This window comes from Carettochelys insculpta, chromosome 15 (assembly GCF_033958435.1).
Source record: "Carettochelys insculpta isolate YL-2023 chromosome 15, ASM3395843v1, whole genome shotgun sequence".
In the NCBI taxonomy this organism is placed as follows: Eukaryota; Metazoa; Chordata; order Testudines; family Carettochelyidae; genus Carettochelys; species Carettochelys insculpta.
In genome coordinates, this window is record NC_134151.1 from 15,760,924 (window position 1) to 15,775,984 (window position 15,061).

A 15,061-nucleotide genomic window follows, 5' to 3' on the forward strand; every position below is an offset into this window, starting at 1 on the left:
ATCAGGGTCGGGTCTAGCTTACAATACAGGGGAGAAAGGAGGTTAAACCTGTTTTGGAAGCTAAGCACCCGGATACTATGGTAATGGGTGCTACAGAAAACCTGAGGACAGAGAGGTAGCGTGTGTGCTAGAGGACATGCAGTGAGCATGCTCAGTGTTAACACCATGCACTGACAGTAGAGCAGACGCTTCTCCTTCCTGTTGCCACTGCTGGCTCTCATCAGACACTGGTGTCTTGGAGGAGAGGGGACCCATGGAGACCCAGGATCTGGGGTACCTCTCTTCCAGCCAGCCCACAGCCCTCCGTTCTGGATGGATTTTCAGGAGTATTTCTTGGGGATACAAGCAGTTAGAAAAGCTATCCATGATCCACCTGCGAGCCAACCAATGTCAGCCAAAGCCTCTTTCAGTAAGGCAGAAACTGAGCTAGCTGGGAAAAGGAAGCTGTTCGGACCGTGTCTATAGCTACCCTACTAATGCTAGGGCCTACCAGCTGAGCTGGCGGAGCAGGGATGGGGCCATCCATAAAAGACATCAGCAAGAGGACAGGGAGCTCTAGTCAGCACACATAGCATAGCTGTGGTGGTGGGGTGGAACAGGCAGAAGGTGGAGACAGGCCGTTGTGGAAAGCATGGGACCCTGCAGGTGTACATAGATATGGTCCCCATGGTGGTGGCTGTGGCTATGGATTGGTTACATGGGTGATGGGGGCTACATATGAAGAGAAACCTGAGAGATTGCAGCTCCACTCCAGGCCTTGGTGTCCACCTTGAGAGATGCTAGCTCTTTACTAGATCTTTGGTCTCAGTTCACTAGCTTGGCCTGCTCCAGAGACAAGGGTGAACTGCAACACAGGGAATATGGCTCCCAGTCTGCACTCCACCACCAAGTGTGGTGGTTTGGTTCAGGGCCATCTTGAGGGTGGAGAGCGAGTTAAACAGCTTTGGAAGGAGGGGCAGGTCACGTGTCCCTTGAACTTGTTACTGTGGGTTTGCTTTACATGGACTGAGTGGCGAGCTTTGGATTTGGTGAGTCATCCAGTCAGTCTCTGACTGCAGCTGGGACAGGGAGAGAGGGTCTTCTTGCTGTCCTACTGTGTATCCTGAAGGTCTGCTTGTTTCCCTCCCAACCCCTCTGACTGTGGATGGATTGAGGGGGCAGTGGGCCTTACCTGGTGACCCCCTGGAGTCCCTGCTGGAGGGGAGCAGCCATCTGGCAAGCCCAGAAGACTCTGGGGGAAGGGTGCACCGGGCCCTATGGGGAGTAGGAGGAGTATAAAATAAATCAGCTGTAAAGAAGGGGTGTAGAAAAGCTTCTAATCAGAAAAGCTTTGCCTTGTGATCCTCTAGGGAAGGGAGGGTGGGGTCCCTACAGGGAATGTCACTCAGTGGGGGTAGGAGGCAGTGGGAAATGGCAAGGGAGTGTAAAGCAGACTCTGGACAATGGGAAGTTTAGGTGGGGTTAAAGTTGCAGGTCTTCTTTATGGATGGCCTCTACCGCGTGATGCCTCCTGCTGCTGCTAGCTGACTCTAGGCAGGTGGTGGTGCTGCTCATGCGATACACACATCCAGCACATGCACGCATGCAACAGGCACAGCGCTCCCCAAGGCCGGAGGTCTCCAGAGCCTACCTGGAATGTGGAAATGCTTCGGTGCTTGGTATGAGGTTGGAGTAGAAGACCTCACATCTAACTGGCTATAGTAGGGGGAGCTGTGCCCACTCTCTGTGCCTGGAAAGCCCGGAGCAGAGGGAGTGAGAGTGAATGAGAGAGAACAAGAGGCAGAAGAAAACTGGTGTTAATTGCAGCCATGTTAGAAGAGCAGCTGGAGGGAGGGGGGTGGGGTTTCTGACATACCGTCATGAGGGAAGAACTTGGAGTTCACACGAAGGGATAAACAACAAGAAGTCCTGTGGCACCTTATAGACTAACAGATATTTTGGAGCATGAGCTTTCATGGGCAAAGACCCGCTTCGTCAGATGCAACGGGGATAGACAAGGACCAGAGGGAGAGCCACAGGTGCCATTCAGGGACCTCGCTCAGCACCCATTGCAGGGCTCTGAACTCCTGTCCTGAATTTCCCTGTCCTTCTCACTGGCATGGCAAACGCTGCGGTGGCGATTGTACTAAGGGCTTTATCTACAGGGGTTGGAGCTTCAGTGAACGGCATGGGGAGAACCCAGCAAAGGACAAGTCTGACAGAAACTAACTTTCTGGCATTTCCTGCCCATTGCCCCGACCACCTGATTTCAAAGTTCGGCTGTGCTCTTCTTCCTCACCCAAAGATGTGCTGGCCTGTGTGTGCACCAGGGGTTCGCCCCCAGGGCTGATGGGGTGAGGCTTCCCTCGCTTCCCAGGATGCGCAAGTTGAGCCACACCTGTGCCTCTAGCACAAGTGCCGGCCTGGAGCCACCATCGCAGATTTTCTGAACCAATGGGGTGATGCTGTGACTGAGTCGGTTATGAGACAGGAGGGCAGCCCTGGGGAGTGCCAGTCGCTGAATGGGGCTCCGCATGAGGCAGCCAAAGCAAGTTCATCCCATCTTGCAGGCCCTGCTGAGTTCAGCTCCTCCGTGTTTGGAGATGGAATTCCCCAATGTGACCTGTGCTGCCGCCAAAGGGACGGCCAAGGCTTCAGGGAGAGGCAGGTGTGTCCTGCTGCTGTCCTCTGGCTGTGTGAACCTGGGCCAGACCTGGCGGGATGGCCGGTGTCCTTACCTGAGCGGTAGTAATGGTGCGGGGAGCGTGGCATGGTGGGAGACATGCCCTGGCGGCTGTAGGCCGGGGAGTCGATGTAGCCTGGGCTGGAGGCCCGTCTCTGCCGGAGGTCAATACTGTCATAGATGTCCTGGAGGGGCAAAAGAGAATGTGAGTAAAGGGTCTGGGTGAGAGCCGGCGCCTGCATGGGGTGTGAGAAGGCTGAAACGAGGCCCCCTCAGAAAGGAACCAGAGCGGAGCAAGGAGGCGTTTGCATTGACAGAAAGAGCCTATTTCAGGGTCATTTCTAATTTCAGGGAAAAGCACCCCACCCCCACCCCAGCGTGGCAGCCAGGGGCACTGACTCCTCCCAGCTGGGACAGCACAAAGCCATTGTGATGCAGAGTGGCAGTGGCTGTGCTGAACTGGCTCGTACACAGGCGCGTGTGGCTGTGGAATTACTGCACAAAGCAGCCGTCTAGCACTCAGAGACGACAAACCGCGCCTCTCCCTCGCGAGCGCTGCCCTCTCAGCACGCGTTGGGCTTAGCAGCAATTACTGGTTGGTCATGTGCCCCCTGCAATGGAGCTTTGCAAGCACAGCCTCTGAGAGGCACCATCCTCCCATTCCCTAGGGATTTGCCTGTCTCGGTGCCGGAAGAATCCCATTTGCTCCCCTGACAATGGCCCCAAAAGAGGGATTTCCTCTCCCCCTACAGCTTTGGCCAAGGAGGGCTGGATACATCTCTCTCCAGAACCTGTCAACCTTTGCCCTAGACGTAACTGACAGGGTCGCTTATGGGTAACAAAGATCTCCCCTCCCACCAGGGCTGAGCGCACTGACCCAGGTCCCGTCTGCGGGAATTCTCTCTGGCCAGATACCCAGTGACTGCAAGCATGGCAGGACGGTGGGGCTGGTGGCCAGCCCTAACTTGAAGGAAACAACTTCCATTGTAATGACTGCTTTAGCATCACCCGTCAGACCCACTTCCTGTGTAATTCCACTGACTTTGATGGAGTTACACTAAGAAGGGATTCCGCCCGACAGCTGTGACCATTTATACCTCCTACCGTCAGGCACGGGACCCTCACTCCAGCCAAATCCTCCAGCTACAGCTCCACGCTAGTCCCACCCACCGCCAGCCTGGCAGTGCCAGCGGAGCACCGCGCCCTCACCTGAGAATAGGGAGACAGCATTCCGAGGGACTGGAGGGGGAGACGGCCCAGAGACAGTGCAGGAGCGGGAGAAGAGAGGGGGATATGGTTAGCAGGTAGCATGACCAACCCACACAACACTTCACCTGCCCCAAACTACAGCCCTCCCACTGAAAAGTGTCAGGCACCGAGGGACACCTGTGGGAGAGATGTGTCCAAGGAGGGACAATAAACAGCAGCCTGTCCCTTCACCTCCACTCTGAGCCCAGGCTGGAGGGCAGAGAGGCTGCCTGGTTCCCAGCCAGCCAGCGCTCCGGGAGAAATGCCTGGTGGAGGGACTCCTGGGAGCCATTCATTTCCGCCCCGTCTCCTGGGGAAGGGAAGGGCAGCTTCGGGGGCAACTCTTCAGCTTCTCTCCACCGGTGCGGAATACCCCTCATGGCCATCAGTGGAGCTGGCAGGCAGCACTGGGGGCAGAGACATGGTGATGGCCAGCACATGGCAGGGAGCAAAGCTGTCCCGGCTTGGCTTTAAGACAGCACTTGGAGCCCTGAAATCAACTCCTCCCCTGCTCGGGTCTCTGCAGTCTGCTCTCTTCCCAGGGCACTCCGTTCTGCATGCTTGTAGCAAGACTCCAGACACAACGTGTTAAGTCCACCAGGGTCCTGCTCTTGCTAACCAAGAGCCCTCTGGTTCCCAGAGGATTTCTCCTCTCTCCTGTCTTCCTGAGTTTTATCCCTAGCTTCCTATGCAAGTTGAGCTGCACAGAGGGGGTGGGGAGGCAACATCCCCCAGAGAATCAGAAGGGACAGGCAGAACCTGGGAAGCTCCAGGAAGATGCAACTGTGTGGCTGTTTGCGAGGAGCTGTCACCTTCCCTTAGTGCTGGTGAAACAGCAGCAACTATCTCAGTGGGGAGGACAAAGAGATGGGGGCTAAGTGAGGTCAGACGTATTTGCAGGAGACACTAACCCACTATAAAACACGGCCTTGCGCCCTAGCATGCACACACGGAGCTCAGATGGTGCCATCAAGAGCAGCACAGGCTGTCTGTGCTACAGCCTGAAATTGCACCAACTCAAGGAGTTGATGCCAGAGGGCAGGGAAAGCAGTGAGATGCACTCAGAGCCAAAGGCTCCAAACGCCAGCCCCTCGCCCAGCGAGCCCTGGGAGCCATCTGACACGCAGCAGTTTCTCATGCTGCTTTCCTGTTGCATGCTCAGCAGCACTGTCCACTGGCATTGGAGGTCTGTGCCCCAGGCCATCCATGTCACTGGCCACAAGAGGCTGGACATGGCAACCTGCATTCTCTGCTTCATCCACAGGTCCTTTGCAGCTCACAAGGACCAAAGGATGCAGAGTCCTCAGCACACTGTGCTGCAGGGCACCTCAAGGGGATGTAGCCTTAGCTGGCTCACAAGCCAGCCCCTTTAAACCTCGGGCAAGGAGCCCACTGTGAAAAGGCAGAGGTGCAAGGAGGCCAGAAACCAGCAGGGGCATTTTCATAGCATCCTCCTCCACATGGTCCTTTGAAGCATCCAAGGCCGGATTCTCCTCTTGCCTACCCCAGGTTTGCACCATGTAATGTCTGCAAACCCCATGGACTAAATCTCGATTTACACAGGGGTAAAGGAGGGAAGAATCAGGCCCTCAGTGCTCTGAAACCAGCAGGAAACTTAGCACGACACGGTGAGCCTCTGTACAGCACTGTGCTTGACAGGCAGGTGAGAGCTCATACCGCTCCCACACCCTGCACACAAAGTACAGCCTTTCTGCTCCTTGTTGGCACTCAGGGCACAGACAGCTGGGCGCTCTGGATGGCTGGCTCACGGTGAACCTGCCACTTGCTTCACACTGGAGATTGCAGAGACACTAATGCTGGTCATTACAAAGGCTTCTTCTGTGACCATCTTAAAGAGCCCACGTCTGCCTTCAGTTTCTGTGGTCCGCTGTGGGAGCTGAATTGGGCAGGGTCTGGCTTGCTCCAGCTCACACACATCCGCTATCCTCCCACTTAAGTATGTGTTCAAGAAAGATGTGGAGAAATTAGAGGGGGTGCAGAAAAGAGTGACAAGAATGATTAAAGGTCTAGAGAATGTGACCTATGAAGAAAGGCTGAAAGAATTGGGCTTGTTTAGTTTGGAAAAGAGAAGATTGAGTGGTGACATGATAGCAGTTTTCAGGTATCTAAAAGGGTGTCACGAGGAGGAGGGGGAAAACTTGTTCTTTTTGGCCTCTGATGATAGAACAAGAAGCAATGGACTTAAACTGCAGCAAGGGAGGTTTAGGTTGGACATTAGGAAAAAGTTCCTAACTGTCAGAGTGGCCAATCAGTGGAATAAATTACCAAGGGAGGTTGTGGAATCTCCATCGCTGGAGATATTTAAGAACAGGTTAGATAGATGTCTATCAGGGATGGTTTAGACAGTACTTGGTCCTGCCATTGGGGCAGTGGGCTGGATTCGATGGCCTCTTGAGGTCCCTTCCAGTCCTAGTATTCTATGATTCTACGCCATTGTCCAGCAGCCCCAGCCTGCCCTCAGGAGTAGGGCAGGCGAAGGCCCATGCTGAGGGCTGCATTGGTTTCTTTCCACACCACTCTTTCTAATAGCCCAGTGGACACAGGCAGTGCCATTCAACACCCCCCACCACCGCCATCACCTGTGGGGTCACTGTTAGATCAGGGCTGTCCTGCACAGTCCCTTGCTCTGCAGACACTGGTGAGGCTTCCCTGCAGCCAGCCATGTGGTGACCGTGCCCTGAAGCCCATGTGAGCAAGGAGGAAGCTCTTTGGAAGAGGGACTGCAGGGCCAAGAGCTGCAGTTAAGGACTGGGTTTTCAACAACACCCTCTGGGGAGCGAGCAGTTCAGGTGCATGTAGTGCCGCCCTTGGAGACTTGTCCTTAAAGTTTAGGGCTGAGGGCACTGCTGGCCTCTCATTCATTTCATGGGCTCAGGCACTGGGGTATATGCCCCAGAGGAGCCCTACCTTGAGGAGACCTTTCTTCCCCAAACACTCCCTTCAGACAATGTGGTCTGACCCTTGCCAGTGGCCTCCATCCACACGGGCAGAGTCACAGATTGTAGCTAACTGATGCTCCAGCAGTTTTCTGCCTCTCGTGCTTATGGCCCGCAGTGGAGGAGGCTGGGGTTGTGGTTCTCCTGTCCGGACCCATCCTGGCTTTTCAGATGACAGAATGAATCCTCCCTGGAGATGTTCTAGGACAGATTCTGTTCTTGGTCTCCCAACTGTAAACTTCACACAACCCCTCTAATGCCGATGGACTGACTCCAGGTTCACATCCACGGAGCTGTGATGAGAATCTGTGCCCCCCGATAACCCCCTGAGCTTCTGACATCCCTGTTTGTAAATGCCAAGACTCAGTACCTCCCCATAGCTATATCTTTCCAGCGTCTCATCTGACGTGTATCTGTGATAGGGCTCGTAGGAAATGAGGTCGGGACGCTGCACTTCGTAGATGGCTTTAATCTTGGGAAGAGCTGCCAGATCTTTGTAATTAAGGATCTCATTATCCACTTTAGCCTAGGAGAGGGAGAGAGAGAGGCAGAGAGACGGAGACAGAGTGAAAGATGAGGGGAAAGGGAAGGGGAGGCTGGAACATGCAGTGTGATGCTCCCATCAGGGCAAACAGAACCAATGTGTCATCACAGGAAAGGGAAAAAGGTAAGGAGATGTCCTCCTGAGAGGCACAACATTCTCCTAGGAGAGAAGAGGCAGCAGAGGGGAAAGGGCTGGGTGGACTGTGGTATTGAGCTGCCTGCAAAACCCTTCCCAGTTCCTTTGTCCAATGCTCATCACAGAGGGTCTGCTGAGGTCAACGCAGGCAGACACTTGGGGAGGAGGGACTTACCAAGACCCCTTCCCCATCTCTAGGCTGGTCTGGTCCTGTGTGTGCACATCCCTCGTATTGCAGATTGGAACTGGGAACCAGTTGCTCCCAATCCTGATCAGGAACCTGCTCTGTGCAGGGAGATCTCCTCCTCCTGTAAGGAGCACCTTCCCCCATCACATCAGAGAGACACAGCCCATGTACCCTCACCAGCAGCAGAGCTGTACTTACACAGATGACTCGGTTAGGGGAACCAATACTGGAACCAGGCGGCGAGATGGAGGTTTCTGATGTTCTTCTGTGCTGTGTACAGAGAAGAATCACAAACTGGATCAAAGCTGTTTGAAACATGGAGATATACATATCTCATAGAAAACAAAACAGCAGTAATGCAGCACTTTAGAGCTGGAAGAGGTCAGAAAGTCCAGTCCCCTGCACTCAAAGCAGGACCTATCACCAACCCTGATACAATTTTTTTTTTAAATCTAACCTATCTCAGAACCTTGAAAGGCCCCCCTCAAGGATTGAGCACACAACCCTGGGTTTATAAGGCTACTGAACTAATCATTTATCTACCCCCACCATCTGACATGCATGTGCACCTGTTAAAGGTATCTAATGCTAACTGGTGCTACGTGACTGCTTGTTATTTGTGAAGCTGCAGAGTAACACAGCCACCCCTCTGTGAAAAGAGCCACAGTGAGCAAGTGCAATACGGGCTAGAGAACATGGGAGGGGGCCTGGGGCAAGGCTTGGAAGGGAGAAGACACTGGAGGAAGGACGATTACAATTTGTGGGTTTACTTCCATACAGATTGTTTCTAGCAAAAATTCAGTCCTTCGGCCCACCCATGAGAATGGCCTGTCACTCAAAAGGCAGGCATGGTTTATTCCGGCATTTCTCTGGCACCTTGCATGACAGCCGACAGTGCATGTTCAGTCTGCACTTGAGGGACTGTGAACATGGACAGCAGCCTCACCAGGGCCATGGCACCTGGACAAAGGAGTCCCTAGGTTTACGGCATCTTCTGAACAGCATAGCAAGGAAGGGGGTGGAGCTGGCTGAGTCATCAGACTTTCCAGCAGGATGGCAAGATGCTTTACAGCTGTTTGCATCCAGCAGTGTAGCTGTCAAGCTGTCACTGAGACAGCAAGAAAGCGAGGAGCTGATCTGGTTTATCCTGATGTTATGAAGGGTGCAGGGGCAGACGGCTTTGATGGGCCATGTGGTGAGAATGCTTTCCCGGCCTGGCGCGTTCCTGGGTTTGTATCTACCTGCAATTTAACAACAGGAACAGACACCCACCCACCAAAGCACATAGAGTCTGGCTAGTGTTCAACTCTGGGCTGGAAGCAGCCGGGTGCAGGGAGGTGGAGTATGGGGCACAGTGCCGCCATGCACTGCTCAACAGTGCCACGCACAGATATTTACAAAGCCGCGGCTGCTCTCTAAGTGAAGTTCTGCCTGTCGTGCCCCATGGCTAGAAGAACAATGGCTGCAGGTCAACACTTGTGGGGTAGGAAGGGGACTCTCAGAGTCCTGGGTTGTAGAGGGCCCTTGGGAAAGCTAGAGGCTGAGAACATGCTGACCCTTGGACCAGGGTCTTGCAGGGGTTTGGGGCAGCAGGCCCTCCTCAGTTTGGACATCCCCACCAGGATTCCTTTCCAGCCAGGAAGCAGAGGTGCACTTTCAGAGAGCTCTGCTTGCCTGTGAGGCACACTGGAATCGCCTCCTGGCCCAGCCATCTGTCACAGAAATTCCACCATGGACCTCAGATGCTCCAACTTACCTTCAGTTTCTTCTCTGCTCTCGCAGCCTGTTTGCAGATGGGGTGCCACACTTCAGAACCTGAAAGCCAGAGCAGCAGAGCCTTTTAAAGCTCCACTGGAGAGACTGAATTTCCACTCAGGCAGAACCAGCTCCACCCTGGCTGGCAGTGCACCCAGTTAGCGTAGTCTTGGACTTGCAGGCACCTCTGCTGACATAGCTCAGTCCTGCAATACCATTGCTCCCACTGTGCTAGGCCTGGAACCTTATAGCGTGGCTGAGAATTATCAGTGTTGGTTTGGGAAGAGTGGAGCTGGGGCCAGAGTATGCTGGATCTGGGTACATGGAGCAGCAGGAGGGACCCCAGACACCCAGCAGAGGACACCTTCACTGGCCAAGAGGCATTGCAGATCAGACTGAGGAGAAGCTGACACCGGGGAGAAGGGTCTTGCCACCCAAAGGAAGTGTCTGACCTGCAGCATCCCTGCACTACAGCCACAGCCTGAGAAGCAGGCCTTTGGCCCTACAAGGAACAGACTGAGACCTGTCCTGATATTCCAGAGGCACTGTTTGTGCGGTCTCCAGCCCACACAGTGGAGTACTAGGTTTTCATTACTTTTCCATTTCACTTTTTTTCTTTTTTTTTAAAATGGTTGTTTAGTAAATTGTATTTGCTGTGAATTGCACGTAATCATCAGTGGGCCAGGAAGCATTCAATGTGAAGGGAGAACGCTTGAGCGGGAACACCCAAGTCCCTGTCCTAGGTGACCACAACAAGGTTGGAGGTTGAGACCATGGAATCCTAGGCCCAGCCTTGCTGGGGTTACACAGACTCTGTCACACAGGAGAGGGGAAGGGGAGCCCTCAGGGTCAGGGAGGCCTCTGGGTAAAAGAAGTGGGAGCGGGCATTCAGATCCTTTCACCAGCCCAATTCACTGGCATAGTGCAGAAGCCAGGAAAGATCCCCTCAACAGAGGGACCATTTCCCCACTTACACAAGCAGTTTTTAAGTGAGGTGAAACTTAAGGTAAGCAAGACAAACCAGGCTCATGAGAGAGGTACATTGTAGCCTCGCTAGCTCCCAAAGACTATAATGACTGGCTGGTAAAGGTCAATATAAATCTCACAGACCCTGTTCTCTTGGCTCATAAGCCATTCAGTGTTTAATCTGATAGTCCTTTATCTACCTACCCACACAAGACACCACCAGCCCAATGCCAGAAGCCAATGGCTGTATGATATTATTTAAAAATAAACTTTCAAACAGAAAAGAGGAAACTTGCAGGTAGAAAACTGACCCTTGACTGGAAAGTACATTCCCCTTTTTACCTATCTACGGGCTTGTCTACACTCCCACCTTCCTTCAAAGGAAGGATGGTAATTAGGGTGTTGGGAGTTTACCAATGAAGTGCTGTCGTGCATACGCAGCACTTCATCAAGCAAATTCCCCCCCGCGGCAACTTCTAAGTTTTAAACTTCGAAGTACCGGCATGTGTCTAGCTGCGGCTCACCCTCCAGTGCTTCGAGTGCCGGGGCAACTTTTGAGGAGTAAAGGGACTTTGAAGTTGCCCCGGAACTGTGAAGTACCGGCAGGTGAGCTGCAGCTAGACACGAGCTGGTACTTCAAAGTTTAAAACTTCGAAGTTGCCGCAGGGGGAATTTGCTTAATGAAGTGCTGCCTATGCACAGCAGCACTTCATTAGTAAACTCCCACCCCCCTAATTACCATCCTTCCTTCGAAGGAAGGCGATAGTGTAGACAAGCCCTACCAGGACCAGAGCTCAGGATTTTGTGCTTTTCATGGAAACAGCAAAGCACTGTCCTGCTCCATCCCTGCTTTAGGCAGCCTGGCAAGGTTCCAATCAGCTGTTCCTGGGGTAACAAAGGATCCTTAACTCCAGTCCTGGCAGACAGGATTTGTAGTTCGCCTGTAAGATCAGGAAACAACCTCCAAAGGAATTCCAGGTCAGAGTAAACGTGAGAATATGGCTGTAGCAGGCACCCAGCACAATCCATCCGATCGTCTGGTTCATAAACCATCAATGGCAGAAAACCAACCCACTTCTCTCCCTCCACCCCTTCTTAGGTGTCATGGTTTGGGCCTCTGTATGCCATGACAGCACTGACTGGTCACAGGCCCTGCAATGGGGACACAGCTTGGTGCTGAGCTTGCATAAAACACCCCTCCCACTCTGCCAAACAAGGGGGCTCTTCTGACAGCGCACTGGCTGACAACTGCAGCGTGACACAAAAAGCACGACCCTCCCCAGTGTTTACAATTAGCATCACACCGAGAAGTCGATCAGCCCCCAGCAGAGGGCTCCTGCCACAAATCACACTGCGAGAGGGTGGGAGGGACCCGCCCTGCAATTACCCCACAAACCTATAGCGCTTATTAATGACTCAGGGCGACAGGCAGCTGCAGATTACCAAGGAGAAACACACCCTCCCTCAAAGCTGCAAATAGCCCCAAAGGCAGCTTTATACGAGGGATGAACATCTCCAGGGACCAGATTATTTATTTCCTTCTCACTGAAACCAGCCTACCCAGCCACCTGTGCTGCATGGCCTAACTCCTTCAGTGCTGCAGTCAGCAGAACCTGGAAACAGAGGCGGGCTGGCTATGTGCTTACGGCTCTGGAGTGGGACCTGAGAGACCTGCGTGCAGTTTCCAGGCTTGCTGTGAGATACTGAACAAAATCAAAAGTGGCCGATGATTTTGTGTGTCCATCTCTCAAGCTGGGCACCCAAAACCCCTGGCATGTTCTGAAAATGCGGGTCCTGTTCCCTCGGTGCCTTAGCCTCCCCTGATGCGAAATGGAACAAGGGGGCAGCTACTTCCCTCGCGGGGGACAGCGAGGGCTCACCTCCCAGCAGCGTGATGTGCTCTATCCGCTACGGTGCTGCAGGTGACAAAGGTCCCGAGCTGAGCAGTTCTTTAGCCCGGGCTAGAAACCCCCCACCTGGCCCAATGTCTTTTGTGTTGCAAGAGGTGCTGGCCAATGGCACTCCCAGCCCTTCTGCTGAAGTCAATACGTTGTGCGCACTTGAGTTACTGCAGATGACCCTGGGGACAAGCTCTCCAGGGCTACGTCTACACGTGCACGCTATATCGAAATAGCTTATTTCAATGTAGCGACATCGAAATAGTCTATTTCGATGAATAACATCTACACATCCCCCAGGGCTGGCAACGTCGACGTTCAATTTCGATGTTGGGCAGCACCACATTGAAATAGGCGCTGCGAGGGAACGTCTACACGCCAAAGTAGCACACATCGAAATGAGGGTGCCAGGAACAGCTGCAGACAGGGTCACAGGGCGGACTCAACAGCAAGCCGCTCCCTTAAAGGGCCCCTCCCAGACACAGTTGCACTAAACAACACAAGATCCACAGAGCCGACAACTGGTTGCAGACCCTGTGCATGCAGCATGGATCCCCAGCTGCCGCAGCAGCAGCCAGAAGCCCTGGGCTAAGGGCTGCTGCACACAGTGACCATAGAGCCCCGCAGGGGTTGGAGAGAGAGCGTCTCTCAACCCCTCAGCTGATGGCCACCATGGCGGACCCCGCTATTTCAATGTTGCAGGACGTGGATCGGCTACACGTGCCCTACTTCGACGTTCAACTTCGAAGTAGGGCGCTATTCCCATCCCCTCATGGGGTTAGCGACTTCGACGTCTCACCGCCTAACGTCGATTTCAACTTCGAAATAGCGCCCAACACATGTAGCCGTGACGGGTGCTATTTCGAAGTTGGCGCCACTACTTCGAAGTAGCGTGCACGTGTATACGCGGCCCAGGAGGGACAACTTCTCCCCCAGGAAAATGCCCCAGGCCCCTGAGAATTCCCTTCTGCACACTTAGAGATATGCAGACTCGGAATTATTCTGGGGAAGTTCTGTGGCCTGTGTTACACAGGTCAGACGACGGCAGTCTGTCCCGGCCTTGAATACATTGCTCTTCCTGACTCACAAAGTGGGAATGTGGAGGCAGGAGAGAGTGGGGTGATGGCAAGGCTGAGGGCTCTGGTAGGGTATGATTGGTCCCTCCCTTCCCCGCACCTGAAAGGGTGGGATAGTTCACAGAGCCAGCATGACTGTTGTGCTCCCCAGCAGCTGTGCGGAAGAGAGTTGTGCTGGGAAGCAGTTGTGCTGGGAGAGAGCTGCATCTCTGTGCAGCTCACAATGAGGAGACAGGAGCATGGGGCTGTTGGGAAAGTAGGTCTAGTCCCCAAAGGAGTTCAGTGGGAGATTCTTGGACTGTTCTGTTCCATCAGAACATGATGAACCAAAACCTGTGTTAACCACAAGGTAGCAACAGCTGTGGGGATCTGGCTGCATGGGCCAGCCAGGCCCGGGCCAAATGTGGTAGCCACTCCAGAGACCCCTGCTGGGGCTAGTCACCATTTGTCTGTCAGCTCCCAGCTGCCTGCTGCACCGAGGATAACCTAACTCCCAGTTCAGTTGCTGGCTCAGAAAGTGACTCTAGGGGCTGTCAGCTCACGGAGGTTTCCACAAGACCACTCTCCTGACATTGCTGGGATCAACCAGCTCCCTTACAAGTGGAGTTCAGCAACAGTGGATCTGGGGGGCCTGGAAGGAGTGTTAATCTGCCCATCACACAGCCTGAGCTCCCCATCCACAATTCAGCAAGGGTGTCCATACCTGTGAGGTACATCTCCTCCCCTTCTGTGAACATCTGGTGGCAGCGGACACATCTGGCACAGGTTGGATGGTAGTGCTTCCCTCCTGCCTACAAAACAAGTACAGAAAGTGGACTCTACATAAGCAGAAAAAGCATCCACTTTTGCCTCCATTCCTCTGTGCATGAGCTGCCCAATCCTTTTGCTTGCAGCGCAAAACACAAAGCCACATGGAAGAACCTAGCAAAGGACAGCTGGGCCTCAACAAGGAACCACCGACGACAGATCAGCCCCAAATGCATTAGAAGACTACCACTATCTTTGGGATGAGGCGGGAAGAGAACCCCTGTCCCAACTCCATGTCCAGACTTTAATCACTACCATTTCTTGCAAGCAAACTGCACAAGGTGGATATGCAATGCTACCAGCTCAGGACAGCAGCCTTTCGCTCTCACCTGGCAGGGAGTAATGACTATCCAAAGTGCAGGGGAGCAGAAAATGAGGCCCAGGTAGCCCCAAACCAACAAGCCAAGGACCAAATCCTATGAATTTTGGCTCCCACAAGTATGTCTCAAAGTCAACAATAGTGTTTATGTGAGCAAGGACTTACTGGATCCATTTTTCCATTTGCTGTTTGAAGGATTCGGTAGACGGAGCTCAGAAATGTCCTATTATTTGCCTACGGAGCCAATTTCTTTGCCTGTTCCCACCCCCAAGCAACTCCCCGGATGCCTGCTTTGACCCAGGGGAGTTCCAGCTGTGAAATATCATTGTGGTGGCACAGGCCTCTGCCTGGTGGACTGTCCCTGGACTTTTTACCATTTTGGAAGAGGGAGGGAGACAGACCCATGACTATACCAGGGCACACAAGGTTTCGTTTTGCAGCTCATTCCACCGGAGCGAAAGCAAAACTGATTCCTGCTTTTATTTATTTATTTTTTTCCTTCTTCAG

At 53.4% G+C, this 15,061-nt stretch overlaps 1 protein-coding gene across 12 annotated transcripts in view; it reads right to left on the reverse strand.

Annotated features, from left to right (window-relative positions):
* The window catches only part of ABLIM3 (actin binding LIM protein family member 3), a 106,590-nt gene that overhangs the window by 14,667 nt on the left and 76,862 nt on the right, over positions 1-15,061 (reverse strand). For 5 of the 12 annotated variants that reach the window (XM_075009975.1, XM_075009977.1, XM_075009973.1 and 2 more), the window contains exons 8-14: positions 14,132-14,219; positions 9,490-9,548; positions 7,932-8,003; positions 7,238-7,393; positions 3,872-3,901; positions 2,718-2,847; positions 1,631-1,729 (exon numbers count right to left, since the gene is read on the reverse strand). In XM_075009975.1, the coding sequence (XP_074866076.1) occupies positions 1,631-1,729; positions 2,718-2,847; positions 3,872-3,901; positions 7,238-7,393; positions 7,932-8,003; positions 9,490-9,548; positions 14,132-14,219 (634 nt within the window). Of the gene's footprint in view, positions 1-1,171; positions 1,255-1,630; positions 1,730-2,717; positions 2,848-3,871; positions 3,902-7,237; positions 7,394-7,931; positions 8,004-9,489; positions 9,549-14,131; positions 14,220-15,061 lie in introns of all 12 variants that reach the window. The other 7 variants (XM_075009979.1, XM_075009981.1, XM_075009978.1 and 4 more) reach the window with 4 other exon arrangements.